Consider the following 14,215-nt stretch of genomic DNA (forward strand, 5'->3'; position numbering starts at 1 on the left):
GCTGCGTGTGCTTGCCGTCCTCTCTCCACCATGCAGTCATTGGTATTGGTGCTGCAGCGCGATAGTTGAGTAGGTGTTCGTATACCGGTGGTGTAAAATTGGTGCAGGACGAGTAGGTAGTCGAGGGTGAAATAAGGTAAGGGAGAGAAAGCTCCTCTACGTGGGTCTTTTCCCCGGCTAGTAGGTCCTGTTTGGGAGACAACGGCGTCACTGCCTCTTTCCCAAATTCCCAGACGGGACGGAGGTGACGGACTGATGGAGTTTCCCATTGCTCCTCGGGTCCCTTCCTCAGTCCTGGGCTACCTATCGCTGTCGTTTTGCTCCTTTTGCTCCTTTTGCTCCCGCTGGCTGGCCCGTCGCCGCCCTGGGCTTGTCCTGGCCTGGCGTTGGCACGGACGCTCCCCGGTGGGCTCTGCTGTGCTCCTTTCTTCTTGATCTTCATTTGCATCACTGTCATACCCAGCAGCAGCACCAGCACCGCCAATATTCGTACCTTACCTGCCTACCAACCGGGCCACCTCTCACACAAAGTCTTTTTTTTTTCTCCTCTCCCCCTTCCCTGCCCGTGCTTTTTTCCCTGGCCTTCCACCTGCTGCTGCCAGTCTTGCACCCACCGTGCCACACACTACCTACTTGGACCTTACCCACCCACACAATCACAAACACACGCCCTCACCTCTCAGGTTTACACCTCTGCCTGAGCTCCCAGACCTACCTACACACATACATCATTGCAACAAAAACACCTGGCCTTCCTCTCCTCTCCTCATACCTGCCCACCTACAACCCTTTTTTACATCTCAAGAACTTCTTCATACCCCAAGATTCTGCCACTTGCTTCTTACCAAAGCTTCCCTCTTCCATTCCGCGCAAGCTTCCATTTCTTGAAACGCAACCAAGGTAGCTTTCTAGCAACTCCACCATCACACGACACCTCCCATCCGCAACTGCCCGACCGCAGTCTTTCGTCTCCTAAACAACAACACCACACATACACCGCCAGAAATCTCGCTGCGATCACACACAATGTCTGACTTCCCGGACGCCCCGACCACGGCTCCCTCCGCCAACGGTACTTCCTACATTCAGGCTACCAAGGAAAGTAAGGTACGTTATCGCTGTCCCCCGAGATCCCGCCATTCCCGCTCCAGATCTGCCCTCCATAGGATCCTCCGGCTAACTTGTATGAATAGTGTTTCAAGCTTCAATCCCCATCTCCAGCGACTCCGATAAGCTAACCATTCCCTTCCAGACGCTGCCGCTGCCTACCAGCAGGTTGCTACCGGTACGTCTTGTTTCCCCACGTCTCCCATGACGTCTTTGTGGCGCATCGTCAAAATACTGACCAGAATTCTCCCTTTCAGGCCCCGTCGCCCAGAGTGTCAAGGACCAGTCCGCAAAGACCACAAATGAGTTCGGCAACCTCGCTGCCTCTCGCAAGACCCCCGCCAACCCTGCTGCCACTGGCCAGCCCTTGACTCACTACCACTCCTTCTTCTTCGAGCTTATCTCGTGGAACAACCCTCGTACGTGATAGTTCGGACTCCTTCTGTGCCTCCGACCCCGACTGACAAACCAACCCCACAGGCGCCTCGGCCATTGCCTACTCCTCCATCGTCGCCCTCATCGTCGCTGCCCGTTATCTCGATGTTCTGCGATACAGCTTGAAGCTCACCTGGATGGTGCTCGGCACCACCGTTCTTGCCGAGGTCGCCGGCAAGCTCGTCCTTAACAACGGCCTTGCTACCCAGCTCCGCCCCAGACGCTACCACGTCATTCCTAGAGAGACGCTCGATGCCGCCATAGGAGACGTTCACGAGCTGGTCAACTTCTTCGTCATTGAGGCTCAGCGCATCGTCTTCGCCGAGAACATTGGTGCTTCTGCTGCTGTAAGCTGCTCGCGTGACATTCTCCACATTTCTTGACATCATTGAGACTGACGCAATTGCTTGCTACAGGCCTTCATCGGTTCCTTCCTTGCCTACTACCTCGTTAAGATTGTTCCCTTCTGGGGCCTTTCTCTGATTGCCACCACGGCGCTCTTCATGGTCCCTCTTCTCTACACCTCCAACCAGGAGCTCATTGATGCCCAGCTCAACCGTGCCGGTGAGGTGATCAACCAGCAGACGAACCAGTTCCGCACTGTCGCCAGCAAGCACACCGCTGAGGCCACCAACATCACCAAGCAGTACATGGGAGACTACACTGCCAAGGCCCAGCAGCTGCTCGGCCGCCGCTCTGCCTCCCCCGAGGCTGTTTCCAAGCCCGCCCCTGCTCCTTCCGCCGACACCGCCATCCCCTCGGTGGAGGAGAAGGACTTCCCGTCCGCCCCCAAGGCCGACTTCGAGAGCACCACCACGGAGCCCGTTGTCCCGGCTGCCGACGAGAAGACCCCCATGATCGTCTCCTAAATGTCTTGTTCGATTGGTTTTCTGAGTGTATACAGGCTGGTAAGCAATCGCGATTTTCGCGTTGTGCCACCGGCTTGACGACAACGGAATGACTCACGAAGAACACGAATGGGATTACGCACACCCCTTTTTTCTCTCTCTCTGCGACTTTATCGGCGTGGTAAGGTTCGCAGGCTGGTTCTCTGGAGTTTAGTTGCACATAGTAAGCAACAAAAGGATAATATCAGAAGGTGTCTCCAAGCGGAGGCAAGGGTCGTTGAACGGATTATCGTGTACGCATGTAGTGTATTGGCTTGTAGTTCTCTCTTCATGGCACACGGCTTTGGCGAACGGGGGATCATCAGATTGTCTAGGGGACGCAAAGAAACGGTTACTTCTATTCTGGCTCATGCATGGTGATTATGCCATTTCTAAACGCAATCGGCAATTGTTACTGGAGAGGTTCATCTTGAACACACTGCAGGCACATGTGACGGTGGTAAATCAAAGCTGCTTCGCTGTCCATTCAGGTCCCTTACTGACGTGACCATTATCCATGTGCTCTGATAGTTGGAAACCTCTATATCATGATTCGCATCGAATGTTGTACGGATAGCGGGGCATCGTAGGAGAGCAAGAAACACGACTAAAGTCGCCAGATCTCTAGCAGCACACCTGGTCAACCGCAAATAAACGAGATCAATAGACCAAGCCGGTTCGTTATCTGCTCCATGGTCTCTTACCATCCCTCCCCTCTTCGCTGGTCCCCCTATAAGTAGATACTCTTCCCAGTGACTTTCCGTGGAGACCTTTGAATTTTGAATCTGGATTTTCTTCATCTTGACCCTTGTTCCCCTCCTCGAGGTGCTCTGGTTACAAGCCATAAGAAAGCGCCATAAGAGAACAAACCATCATAGTCCGCGTAGAGAGCCTAAATGCGGTAGTATCAAGGCCGATTCAAAGACGGCTTGGGCACATACATCACCCCAGAAGAGACGATACGTAGTTACGAGAATGAATTTTTCGTTCATGTTACAGCGAGCAGTATATAGGTATACCAGGATATAGACACAGACTTTACTGCCACTCGGGCCTGTCTGTCTGCATAGGTATTGAAAGAAGCAGAAAAAAGGAGCAAGAGATGCTGTTTCCCCCCAAGCCCTCCGCCAAAAAAAAAAAAAAAGGAAAACTGTGAGCAAATAAAATAGCAAAGTAGAAAGGTAGCAGCAGGAACGTCTGCCCTTCCATAAAACCTCCCGCCGTTAACCCCCCCCCCCCCCCCCCCCCCCCCCACCCCCCATCCCTTTGCCGAACCTGGCCCAGTATAACAACACACATGTACGCGCTCACGCGTTTTTTCAATCCCGCCCTCTCCACTAGTCACTGTCGTCCATGTCGAACGGATCCTCGCTCTGGTCGACGTCCATCTCACTGTCATCATCAATGACATAGGTGGGCTTCGCCTTGGCCTTGGTCGCAGCCGCGCGCCCAGGTCTGCTTCGAGCAGCAGGACGGGGCGGGGACTCGGGGTCTTCCAAATCAACATCCTCATCCTCGTCATCACTCAGCACGCGCTTCGTGGCCTTCTTGGCGGCGTAGGCCTTGGCGGCGGGTGAGAGGGCGGGCGGCTTGGGAGCCGCCTTCGCCTTGGGCTTAGCCTTGGGTGCCGGTGCTGCTTCGGCGTCCTTGCCCTTGTTCTTCGCTCCAGCGGGACGACCGCGAGCCTTCTTGGCCGCAGCAGCAGCAGTGGCAGCCTTGGTCTCCTTTGCCTTGGAACCCTTGGTGGCAGGAGCCCCGTCATCGCTCAAGAAACTATCAATGTCGTCGCCCTTGTTGAATGTCTTGTGAGGAGACGACCGAGCGAGCATCTCGTAGTTGGTATCGTCGACGCTGTCGTCATCAAAGTTCCTCGAGGCCTTGGTCTTGATCTTGGGCAAGGTGGAGTCGCGTCCATTGTCAGGACGGTTCATGGCGAACAAACTAAGTCGGCCCTTCTCAGTCTCTGACTTGGGCGCGCCGATTCCGCGGACCAGAGAACCAATGTCACCAATGTGGTTGTCCTCTACCTCAGATTCCTCGGATTCATCGTCAATGACATACTTGGACTTCTTAGTAGCAGTAGCTACCCTTTGACCTCTGCTGTTGGCCGCGGGCTTCGCGGGCTTCGGCTCAGGGGACGCGCTCATCTCGGCAGCACTCTGGAAGTCGTCGTCTTCGTCTTCATCAGACTCAACAACGTACTTCTTCGTCGAAGCGGCTCGCTTGCTCTTGGGTGCAGGCTCGACCGATGCGGACTTTGATGCGGGCTTGTCGCCGGAGGTCTTCTTGCTGCCAAGATTCTCAAAGTCGTCATCGTCATCGCTGAGCAACTCTTCGACCTTGGGCGAAGGCTCCTTGGGAGCCGCCTTCTTGGGTGCAGGCTTCTTGGTCACTGCGGCCTTCTGACTCTGCGATGAGTTGTCCTCGGCTGCCGACTCGGCTGGGGCAGAGGTGCTCTTGCCCAGGCTGGCAAAGTCTTCGTCGTCGTCATCAGTGCCGCTCAGCTGATAGATGGGCTTCTTCTTGGTAGCGGCGGCTCTGGGGCGGGTTGGCTCAGCCGCGGCAGAGGGCTTAGCAGCGTTCTTTTTGCCACCAAGAGCGGCAAAGTCATTGTCCGAGAACGCGTCCGACTCGGCATCCTCTTTCTTTGGCTTCGTCTTGTCCTTCTCGAACATGGCAGCAAACCTGTCGGCAGCCTTCTCGGTGACCTTGGCGGCAGCCTTGGCTTTAGGTCCAGGTCGCTTCTTCTCCCCCGGGGCGTAGTCATCATCCTCCTTCTTCGCCTTTCGACCCTTGCCAGCGCCAATCTTCTTCGACACACGCCTACCGAGTCTCCGAATGTTGGTCTGGATTTCAGCGTCCATGGCCATCTGGGTCTCCCACTCGGCGACGAACTCGTCGAGATCCTTTGTCCAGAGGTCCTTCTCACTGAGAGCAAGGAGGGCATCGTGCTCAGCCTTCTTGTTTTCAATTTGCCTCTGAAGTCTTTCGAGACGCTCGTAAGTCAAGTTCCAGATGGGCATCTATAGCTTGTTGTTAGTGATAGGATTTGGTACATGAGGACAGAGGATACTCACAGAAAGCAAGTAGTCGTAGCCGTTCGTCTGCTCGTCGTTTTCCTCTTCTTCGCCGTCATCGTTGCCCTCCATGTCTTCGTCGGTGGACTTCTTCTTGACGTTCTTGTCCTTGTTTCTTGGGAAAGGCTCATACTTGCGCTTGGCGAGCTCCTCAACAAGAACCTGCTTCTTCTTCTTCGCGACGACGAGCTTACCGTCGATGATTTCCCTGATGAAGCGGGCTTGTTCAGAAAGCTTTCTAAAGTCTGAGTGGTAGACACCCAACCAATGCTTCTTGCGCTGGGCGTACATCTCGAGACGATGGTGGTAAAACTCCTCGAGAATGTCTTCCACCTTTTCATACTTGCGAATCTGACCATTGGTATCAAAGGCGACCAAGTTGGAGGTTGCGACCTGCTTGGAGAGCTTGAAACGCTCCATGAGACCGTCCTTCATAACATCCTTGGATTGCTTGTCATCCATTTGGATAACGAAGTGAACGTTCTTGTGGTCGTTGAATTCCTTGTAATCCTTGATCCAAACCGGACCTTTAGTGCCGCTGATGACTTCTTCAAGCTTGGCCTTGAAATCGTCTGTCCACATGCGGATAGGAAGCTCAGTGATGATGACTTCACCAGTCTTCTCATCAAGCTCGCAGATACCATTGAACTTGTAGCGGTCTTTCTCGGCCTGCTCAGGGGTGCCCTTCCAGCCACGGAACCACGGCATCATGGTCTGGAACACGCCATCCTCGGTATCCTCACCATCAAGGCGACCCATGCGTCTTCTCAGGTTGTTGACAATGTCAATCGGATGGTAGTTGGGGATGGAAGTACTCCAACCAGTACCAATACCGTCGGCACCGTTGCAGAGAATCATGGGAATGATTGGCGCGTAGACCTTGGGCTCGATCCTCTTTCCGTCCTCATACTGGGACTCGAGGTTGGGCTCGTCGAGGGGAGAGAAGATCTTCCTAGCAAATGGTGACAGTCTCGTGTGAATGTAACGAGGGCTGGCAGCATCTGAACCACCGGCAAGTCGAGAACCGAAGTTTCCGGAGGGCTCCAGGCAGTTGATGTTGTTTGAACCCACAAAGGTCTGCGCTAGACCAATGATGGTCTGCTGAAGAGACACTTCACCATGGTGGTAGGACGTCTGCTCAGAAATGTAACCGGCTAATTCAACGACCTTTTGATCTTTGACCAAGTTCCTCTTGAAACAGGCGAACATGACTTTACGTTGACCAGGCTTCAATCCATCCAGAACAGAGGGAATGGATCGCATGTTATCAGCCATGGAGAAGAGGATGAGTTCCTTGTTGACGAAGTCGGTGTACGAGATGGTCTTGGTAGACTGGTCCAGGAAAGTACCGGGGGTGAAGTTACCGAGCCACTCTTTTCTGGCGTCCGCCTTCTTCTTGGAGAAGGCAAGGTCGAAAAGGTCGGCCTCCTCGGTCTTCATCGTGTCGAACTCCTTCAGATGGTCATCAAGGTTGGTGAAGTAGACCTGGGCGTCTTCGTTTGAACTGGTACCCAGACCCTTGAAGTACTTGTAATGCCACCTGGAAAGGTTATTCCTGTTGGTATCCTTCCACTCCTCGTACTGAGGCTGGGTGAAGAATGACTTGAGGCGCTGCGGCTTCTTCGGGTTGGGTCCCTGCCAGACCTTGACAATAGGAGTGATGAACTCCCGGAAGAAGTCGGGAATCTGCAGCAAGGATGGGTACTGGACTTGCAAGAAGTTGATGAGAAGACCCTTGATATGAGAACCGTCGTGATCCTGATCGGCCATGATCATCAGGTGACCATATCGCAGACTCTTGGTATCGGTGTACGTCTGCTTGTGCTTGAGACCCATGAACTGCTTGATGTTCTGGATTTCGGCGTTCTTCGTAATCTGATCGATGGACGCGTCTCGCACGTTGAGCATCTTACCACGAAGGGGGAAGACTCCGATGCGATCGGGATCCAGGATCGCACGGCCAGCAACAGCCAAACTCTTGGCAGAGTCACCTTCCGTGAGAATGAGTGTACATTCATGGCCGTGGCGAGTGCCAGCCAAGTTAGCATCAACTAGTTTCGCGTTGCTGATGCGGGATCGCTTGTTTCCGTCGCTCTTGGCCATCATCTTGTCTGCCTTCTTCTCGGCAAAGTCAATGATGTTCTGGATGGCGTCTGATTTGGCGATCTTCTTTAGGAATTCCTCAGTGAGCGGACACTTGCTACCAAACTGGCTGACCTTGGTGGTCATCTGTTCCTTTGTTTGGGAAGTGAAGGCTGGGTTATTGACAAGACAGTTCACAAAGATGAAAATGTGATTGCGAATGTGGTTCTGCTTGAGGGCGTGGCCCTTCTTCTTCTTGTCGAGAGTTTTGAGCAACGAGCCAGTGATTTGGTCGGCAACGTAGTTGACGTGTGTACCACCTGACGTTGTGGCAATGGAGTTGACGAACGAGACTTGCTGGAAAGAGCCGTCTGACACGGTAAAAGCAATCTCCCATCTCGGGTGAGCATCGGTCTTGTCGACCTCGACAACGACCTTGGGCTCGACGCCTTCCTCTGCGCCACGCTCCTTGGAAATGGCCTTGGCGTACATCTCACAGTAGCCCTTGAAGGCGAGCTTGATGTGGGTGCCGTTCAAGTACACCTTGATGCCGCGAACAGTACCCGCCATGTCGTAGACGCGGCGGTTGATGAGAGCCTCCAGATCGTCGTCGATACCGGTCATGCTAAACCGCTTGAAGTCAGGCTTGAAGGTGACGCGGACAAAGTCGCTAGTCTTGCTGCTGGAAATCTTCGCCTTGCCGCACTTGCTCATGTTGTCGGTCCAGACCTGCTTGTATCTCTTTCCGTTGTTGGAGTCTTGGCACTCAAGAGTGAACTGCTCACTGAAGACGTTACAAAGCTTGGCACCGTAACCGTTGCGACCACCGACTGTCTTCTTCTCGTCGTCGTCGTAGTTGGAACCAGTCAAGAGGTGACCAAAGATCATCTCGGGGATGTAGATCTTTTCCTTGCCGTGGATCTCGACCGGAATACCTTTACCGTTGTTCTCGACAGAGATCTCGCCGGCCTCGCGGTCGACGGTAATCTTCATAGTGGTCATGGTAGCATCGCGCTGCTTGTTGTCGGCGGCGTTGACAAGAATTTCGTCAAAAATCTTGTACAGACCCGGGACGAATGTGACTTTGCGGTACTCCATGAGTTTCGTCTCCTTGTTGAAAACCCACATGGGCTGTTCGGTGGGCTCGACGGATCCAATGTAGGTATCGGGACGCTTGATGATGTGCTCCAGCTGGGTGAGCTTCTGGTAGGTATCGGTGGCATTCTTATTGGTCTTTGGCGCGGTAGGCTCGTCGTCGTCAACCACCATGCTGTCGTTCTCGATCTCTGAGAGGGGGTTTCCGCTGGATTTCTTCGCAGCGGGAGCTTTCTTAAGCTTCTTTGCGCTAGGGGGGGTGTTGGAGAAAGTGGAGGCGCCATCTTCGTCGTCGCTTTCGGGTTTCGCGCGCTTCTTGGGTGCGGCTTTCGTCTTCAGTGTAGTCTGCGTCAGCTTCTTCGCTGGCGCCTTCTTGACGGCGGCTGCCTTTGCCTTGGGCTTCTGTGACGGGTCAGTGTTGGGTCGCGTAAAGATCCGAGGAGCAGTCGGCAGCTGGCTGGGGCGCTGCAGGAGAGGCATCTTGCTGGGAGGGTGGTGGAGGTGCGGTAGCCAGGAGGAAGCAAGGTACAAGGTGTTTGACTGCTGGTGAGATTTTGGATTGTAAAGAGCTCGTGCAAGTAGATAGAGGGCAGTCGTGAGGAATATTTTGGCGACTGTGGGTTGGTTTGCGACAAACGAGAGTCTGTCGATGTGGAGGGCAGGCAGAGTAGGTGCGGCGCACCGCCAGATCTGGGAATATTCCATGATGAGGGAGCAGACGCGACAACTGCTCTTTCCCGGGATTGCGATGAGGGGTAACAGTGAAGTAGAGGGGCCCCAGCAGAGACAAGAATACTCTGCAGACAGAGAAAAAAGGAAGCAAACATACCGCAGGCGCAAAGTCGGACTCCTCTCCCATACTAAACACGGACGCTTCGTCGGACGACATCTTGTACAGTATGCGCTCCCCGAGGCGCGGGGAGAAACACGAGAAATTTCGGAACGCGGTAGTGGTCGGTACACTAGGTGGTGGTGGAAGTGGTCGAAGAATCGCTCGGCGACACAACGACGAGGAGGAGGGTGCGAGAAGATTTGATCCGAAACGGCTAGCTGGGCGGACCAGGCACGCAATCGGCACGAAAGTTGAGGAGAAAAAAGAGAGGGAGGAGGGGAGCGAGTGTGCCAGCTCGAGCAGGGTCTTTTTACATTGAAAGGAGGGTATGGTGAAGGGAGTTTGTGTGTTGCGATGTTGTCGAGAGTGGATTGGTGTGAAGGACGATTTTCCTTGTTGTTGGTAGCAACCCTTTTTGGGATGTTGATGTTTGGCACCTGGGCAAGTAAACAAATTGGGAAACCTGACGGGGAAGGAAAATGGAGTCGCGACACCTCCTGGGTTCTTTCTGACTGGACCGCGTCGAGGGGGGGGGGGGGGGGGGGCCTTGACGCCTTTCCCCTTTGTTTACTGCCTCAGGCCCTCCTACCTGCTGTACTCCGTAGCCTGTGCTTGCCTACCACTGCCACCTCCCACGGTGTGGCGCCAAAGTCCCGGCGCGAGCGGGGAACAGCACGTACCTCCCGGCACCTGCCACCTGCACGCTCTGCCTCTGCCCCGCCGCTCGTCCAATCGAGGCGTCGCGGTGGCACTAAAATTCCGCACAAGACCAGACGGGCGGGAGCTGCCAGCCAGACCCACAATCTTAAGCCCAAGACACAACCCGTCAACTTCTTTCACTATTAAAATCTTAGCTCCTTTCGCAGTAGACATTACTATAGCCTGATAAACATTGACGGCAAAGGGGGTGTTAAATATAATGGCTTCCTTGCACTAATAATATTCGGCTTAATCGCCAAGTTGAATTTACAGGCAAGACTCGTTTAAGTTGTCTGTTCAATTGCGATCCTATTCATTATCTCTCTCTGTTCAGCGACACAACCCAACTAACACCACAAAACGCCTCTCTACGCCCTCTCGTCCACCAAACACGCTGCTCCTCAAGCCCCTCGAGCCCTCAAACAACACGCTTCGTCTTTCCCGTCTCAACCTCGTAGATCCATCCGCTGAGGACAACACTCTCCGGCACCAACTTGGACGCCTTGATAAACTCAAGATCCTTCTTAACAGCCGCATCCAGATCCGTAAAGGGGAGGAAGTCTGGGATACGGCTCGCCGCCTCCGACGAAGCCTCGGCACTAACAAACAATCAATATAAAGAAAAAAAGACAAACTGACGTCGCGTGATTATCATGACAAACTCACCCGAGGTTCTTCTCAACAAGACCAAACGCATCCTCATTCTTGAAAGTCAGCATGCCGCAGCCGGTATGCTTGACGAGCACAATCTCGTGCGTGCCGAGGAGCTGTTGCGAGATGATGATGCTGCGGATCGCGTCTACAGCTGAAGCGCCGGCCTACGTATTTTTATTATTATCCCACAGTGAGCAAGTACGTCTAGTAGGTTCATGTTTCGCTCGATGGACATGCTTTCTCCGGCAGGATAACTTACATTGCGAATGACGTGCGCATCGCCTAGCTCAATACCAAAAGCCCGCGCCGGGTCGAGTCTGGCATCCATGCACGTCAGGACGAGGTACTTCTTGGCCGGCGGGAGGGCGAGGTGGCCCTTGTCAAAGGTCGATGAGTAGGTTTCCGAGGCGGCCTCGACATTCTTTTGGATTGCGGACATTGTGAAGTGAGGTGATTTGTGTTTACGGTGAACCAAGACCTGTTGCGAATTGCGACGTGAGAGATATCTTGAAGGTTTGTTTGCTTTCGTTCTAGCTCGAGTAGATGTGGTATATAAGTGACGAACAAGGACTGTCTCGGGATTGTCAGAGATGGGAGATCCCTGGCTTTACATATCCCCCTCTTTCTCTTTCTCTCCCCCAAGCCCGACTTGTAGTCCTCCCAGTGCCGCGCATGAGATCACTACAGAACTCCTGTGGTATCTGAATGTGGGTATATTGCGTGCTTCTCGGCCTTTGTGCACACCGAGACGTTCAACCAACGACCTTCCGGCCTCTCCGCATCCCAAGAGCAATAGTTCGGTCCCGGCTGGGAAAGGTGAGGTGCCGCCCGAATGCCCCGATTCCAAGGTGGGGTTCGATCCTGGCACCGATCGGCGGTATTGGTAAGCTCAAAGCTGTCACTCTGTCGCCGATCCGGTGCCAAGTCTTCGCCCACACAACTCTGCCCTTCACGACGCCGTTGATGCGTAGTCATTGAAGCTTGGGAGTGGGTGCATCCCATATCCAAAAGAGGTCAATGTCGGCGTTGCATCATCCCGAAGAGCCGTCACCGAGCCCGCTCCGACTGGACTCCACAGTTCTTTATTCGCACGCCGGGTCACCTTGAAACGTCGGTGTCGGGATCTCGAGAAAGTCGGTCATACGTTGCCAGACTCTCACTCGATTTCTTCCAATCCCGTCCTCGCCGGCACGGGGATCAACAGACGACGTGGGTCGCCTCCCGTCTTTGTAATAAACTATCTAGAACATACCACCCTTCTCAACGCCGTGGAATTTTGTAAACGAAGTAAAAATCCGCTACGCCGAGAGCTGCTTGTAGAAGAAAATCTGATCCTTGAGCTGTCGTGGAACGGCGGGGCTGATGCCGTAGTTTGGAACTCTGCCGACCTCGACGTATCCGAATTTCCTGCAGACATCCTCTGCCGGGCTACCGACCTCGGTATCGAGCATCTGGGCAACATTTCGTCAGCATTCTCCTCGGACCTGCAGGTTGATGTGCCTTGAGTTCCTTACCAGTAGCGTTCGTCCTCTCCGAATGGCCTCGCCCTCTAGCGCACTCATCAACATCCTGGCGCCACCACGCCGACGGAACTTGGGGCTGATGAGTAGCTTCTCGACGAACCCACGGAACGGGCCCGTCTCGGAGTAGGGCATCGAGAGCATGACGACGCCCATGAGCTCGGTGCCCTTGAACTTGGTGCCCGGGTCAGATTCGTCGAGGAGGATTAACATCATGCGGGTGCCTGCAGTCACCTCTGCTATGCGGTCTTTCCACCATCCCAGCAACTTCTCGTGTGACAGAGGGGGCAAGAAGGTCGCGAGAGTCCGATCTGAGCTGATGCAGCCGGCGTGGAGTGCTGCCAGGTAGGGGATCAAGTGGGTGTGATCCGCGGGTGAGAAGATGTACGGCGTCCCCGAGTTGGAGGACATCTTGAAGGGAGCCTCCTCGCCTTGTGCGTGCACAGGCGGTGTAGGTGTACTCTTTTGACGTCTTGATGAAGTATCGTCGCCAAGAATACGACAAGGACCGCAGCTTGGCTCAAGTGGCTTGCTCGGAGAGGGTGCAGCCTAACCAGAGCAGAGCAGGACGTAGTAAGAGCTGGTAGAGATCGACAACGCAGGAACAGCGCAAGTTTGTCCTCTGGCCCTGCCGTACTACTGAGAGATTGATGGTGATTTTATGCACGGAATTCTCGAGACCTGTCACAGGGTGTCTTTGAAGTCAGTGAGATAGTTTCTGCCTCGAGTCGGCGCAGCGAGGTCGCGTGCTTGTCTTTATAACGAGTGAAGGGGAAATTTGTTTAAAAAGCTCACCTCAGCTTCAAGAGACTCACTCAACACGAGACGTGAGTGTGAGACGGTGGTCAGGTTGCGTGTGGGGGATGTCCGTATGAGTCAATGAGTCAATTGATATGATCAAGAGTCGCAAAAGTGTCTGGAGACGGGAGACGGGAGACTGGAGACAAGTGGAGATTTGTGCCTTTGAGAGATGTTGAGGATATCAGGTCAACGGGGAGGAAGTCAATTCGTGCAGGTAATTAAGTTCCTTTTTTTGATGGTTCTTGCCAATTCCATTGGGTCCAGTGTCTGTCTTTAAGGTGGGATTAGCGTCTTGGTGGCCCAAGCCCACAGGCTGAGGAAGCCGCTACGAGGGAATCCCCCCCGCAAGGGGCCGTAGAGAAAGCCGGCAGACAAACCGCACCCCGCATATAGGTATAGGTAGTTAGAATGGAAGGACGAATGCGATGGATGGGATGTAACATTTCAGCCAAGGAGGTACCTGCAGCATTTCGTGTTTGCAGCATCAATTCCACACCAGGAAGTTGGGCCGGTGGTCGGCCCTACGGACACATACCTAAATGACCGCTGGCAGCCGCATGGGTTTCCCAGGTTCTATGCTTCCATTTCTTCCCCAAACGTTGCCTTCCGTTAGCCGTGCCTCATTCCCGTCATCAACTTCCAACATGCCTAGGTATCTAGCCTGCGTGCCTGCTTCTTGACCAGCCTCGGCCCTACGATGCAGTTTGTCCCCGGGAACGCACGGCACGTGTCCTCGGAGTGCTTGGTCTACCTAGCTGCCAACCGACCCCTGGATGATCTGTCTTGGAAGTGGAGCAAACAAGCTCAAGCTGATGCTGAAGATAAGATGCCAATCTCAGGGCATCTAAGGTACATGCAGCATGTGCTGTAGTATTGAAGGGTTTACTACAGGTACCTTGCGTAGCGGCAGCGGCAGCAGTATGATGAAGGCCATCGTCTACCTACCTTACTAGAGCTTTGCCATTGATTTCTTACGACCAGGTAAGATGAGTACACTTTTCTTTCCACTCGACCCTGTTTGCCCCG

The 14,215-nt window shown here is 53.9% G+C and overlaps 4 protein-coding genes across 4 annotated transcripts; 1 reads left to right on the forward strand and 3 right to left on the reverse strand.

Moving 5' to 3' along the window:
- Positions 1-1,026: 1,026 nt before the first annotated feature.
- Positions 1,027-2,411, forward strand: BDP81DRAFT_322887 (Reticulon-domain-containing protein; the record flags this gene model as incomplete). Its single annotated transcript, XM_060584740.1, has 5 exons — positions 1,027-1,102; positions 1,253-1,285; positions 1,365-1,526; positions 1,588-1,889; positions 1,959-2,411. 5 exons carry the CDS (start codon positions 1,027-1,029, stop codon positions 2,409-2,411), a joined length of 1,026 nt encoding a protein of 341 aa, XP_060443771.1.
- Positions 2,412-3,683: 1,272 nt separating this feature from the next.
- BDP81DRAFT_351672 (DNA topoisomerase) lies at positions 3,684-9,944 on the reverse strand. Its single transcript, XM_060586218.1, has 3 exons — positions 9,513-9,944; positions 5,507-9,085; positions 3,684-5,452 (listed from the first exon to the last, which is right to left on the reverse strand). The coding sequence occupies exons 1-3, from the start codon at positions 9,570-9,572 to the stop codon at positions 3,767-3,769; spliced, it is 5,325 nt and encodes a 1,774-aa protein (XP_060443772.1). The 5' UTR covers positions 9,573-9,944; the 3' UTR covers positions 3,684-3,766.
- Positions 9,945-10,632: 688 nt separating this feature from the next.
- BDP81DRAFT_450916 (carbonate dehydratase) lies at positions 10,633-11,307 on the reverse strand (the record flags this gene model as incomplete). Its single annotated transcript, XM_060592585.1, has 3 exons — positions 10,633-10,813; positions 10,881-11,032; positions 11,128-11,307. The coding sequence occupies 3 exons, from the start codon at positions 11,305-11,307 to the stop codon at positions 10,633-10,635; spliced, it is 513 nt and encodes a 170-aa protein (XP_060443773.1).
- Positions 11,308-12,166: 859 nt separating this feature from the next.
- On the reverse strand, positions 12,167-12,799 carry BDP81DRAFT_462218 (acetyltransferase; the record flags this gene model as incomplete). Its single annotated transcript, XM_060593870.1, has 2 exons — positions 12,167-12,319; positions 12,383-12,799. 2 exons carry the CDS (start codon positions 12,797-12,799, stop codon positions 12,167-12,169), a joined length of 570 nt encoding a protein of 189 aa, XP_060443774.1.
- Positions 12,800-14,215: the final 1,416 nt, after the last annotated feature.

The sequence above is a fragment of the Colletotrichum phormii genome (assembly GCF_030913505.1).
Source record: "Colletotrichum phormii strain CBS 102054 chromosome Unknown BDP81scaffold_13, whole genome shotgun sequence".
NCBI lineage: Eukaryota > Fungi > Ascomycota > Sordariomycetes > Glomerellales > Glomerellaceae > Colletotrichum > Colletotrichum phormii.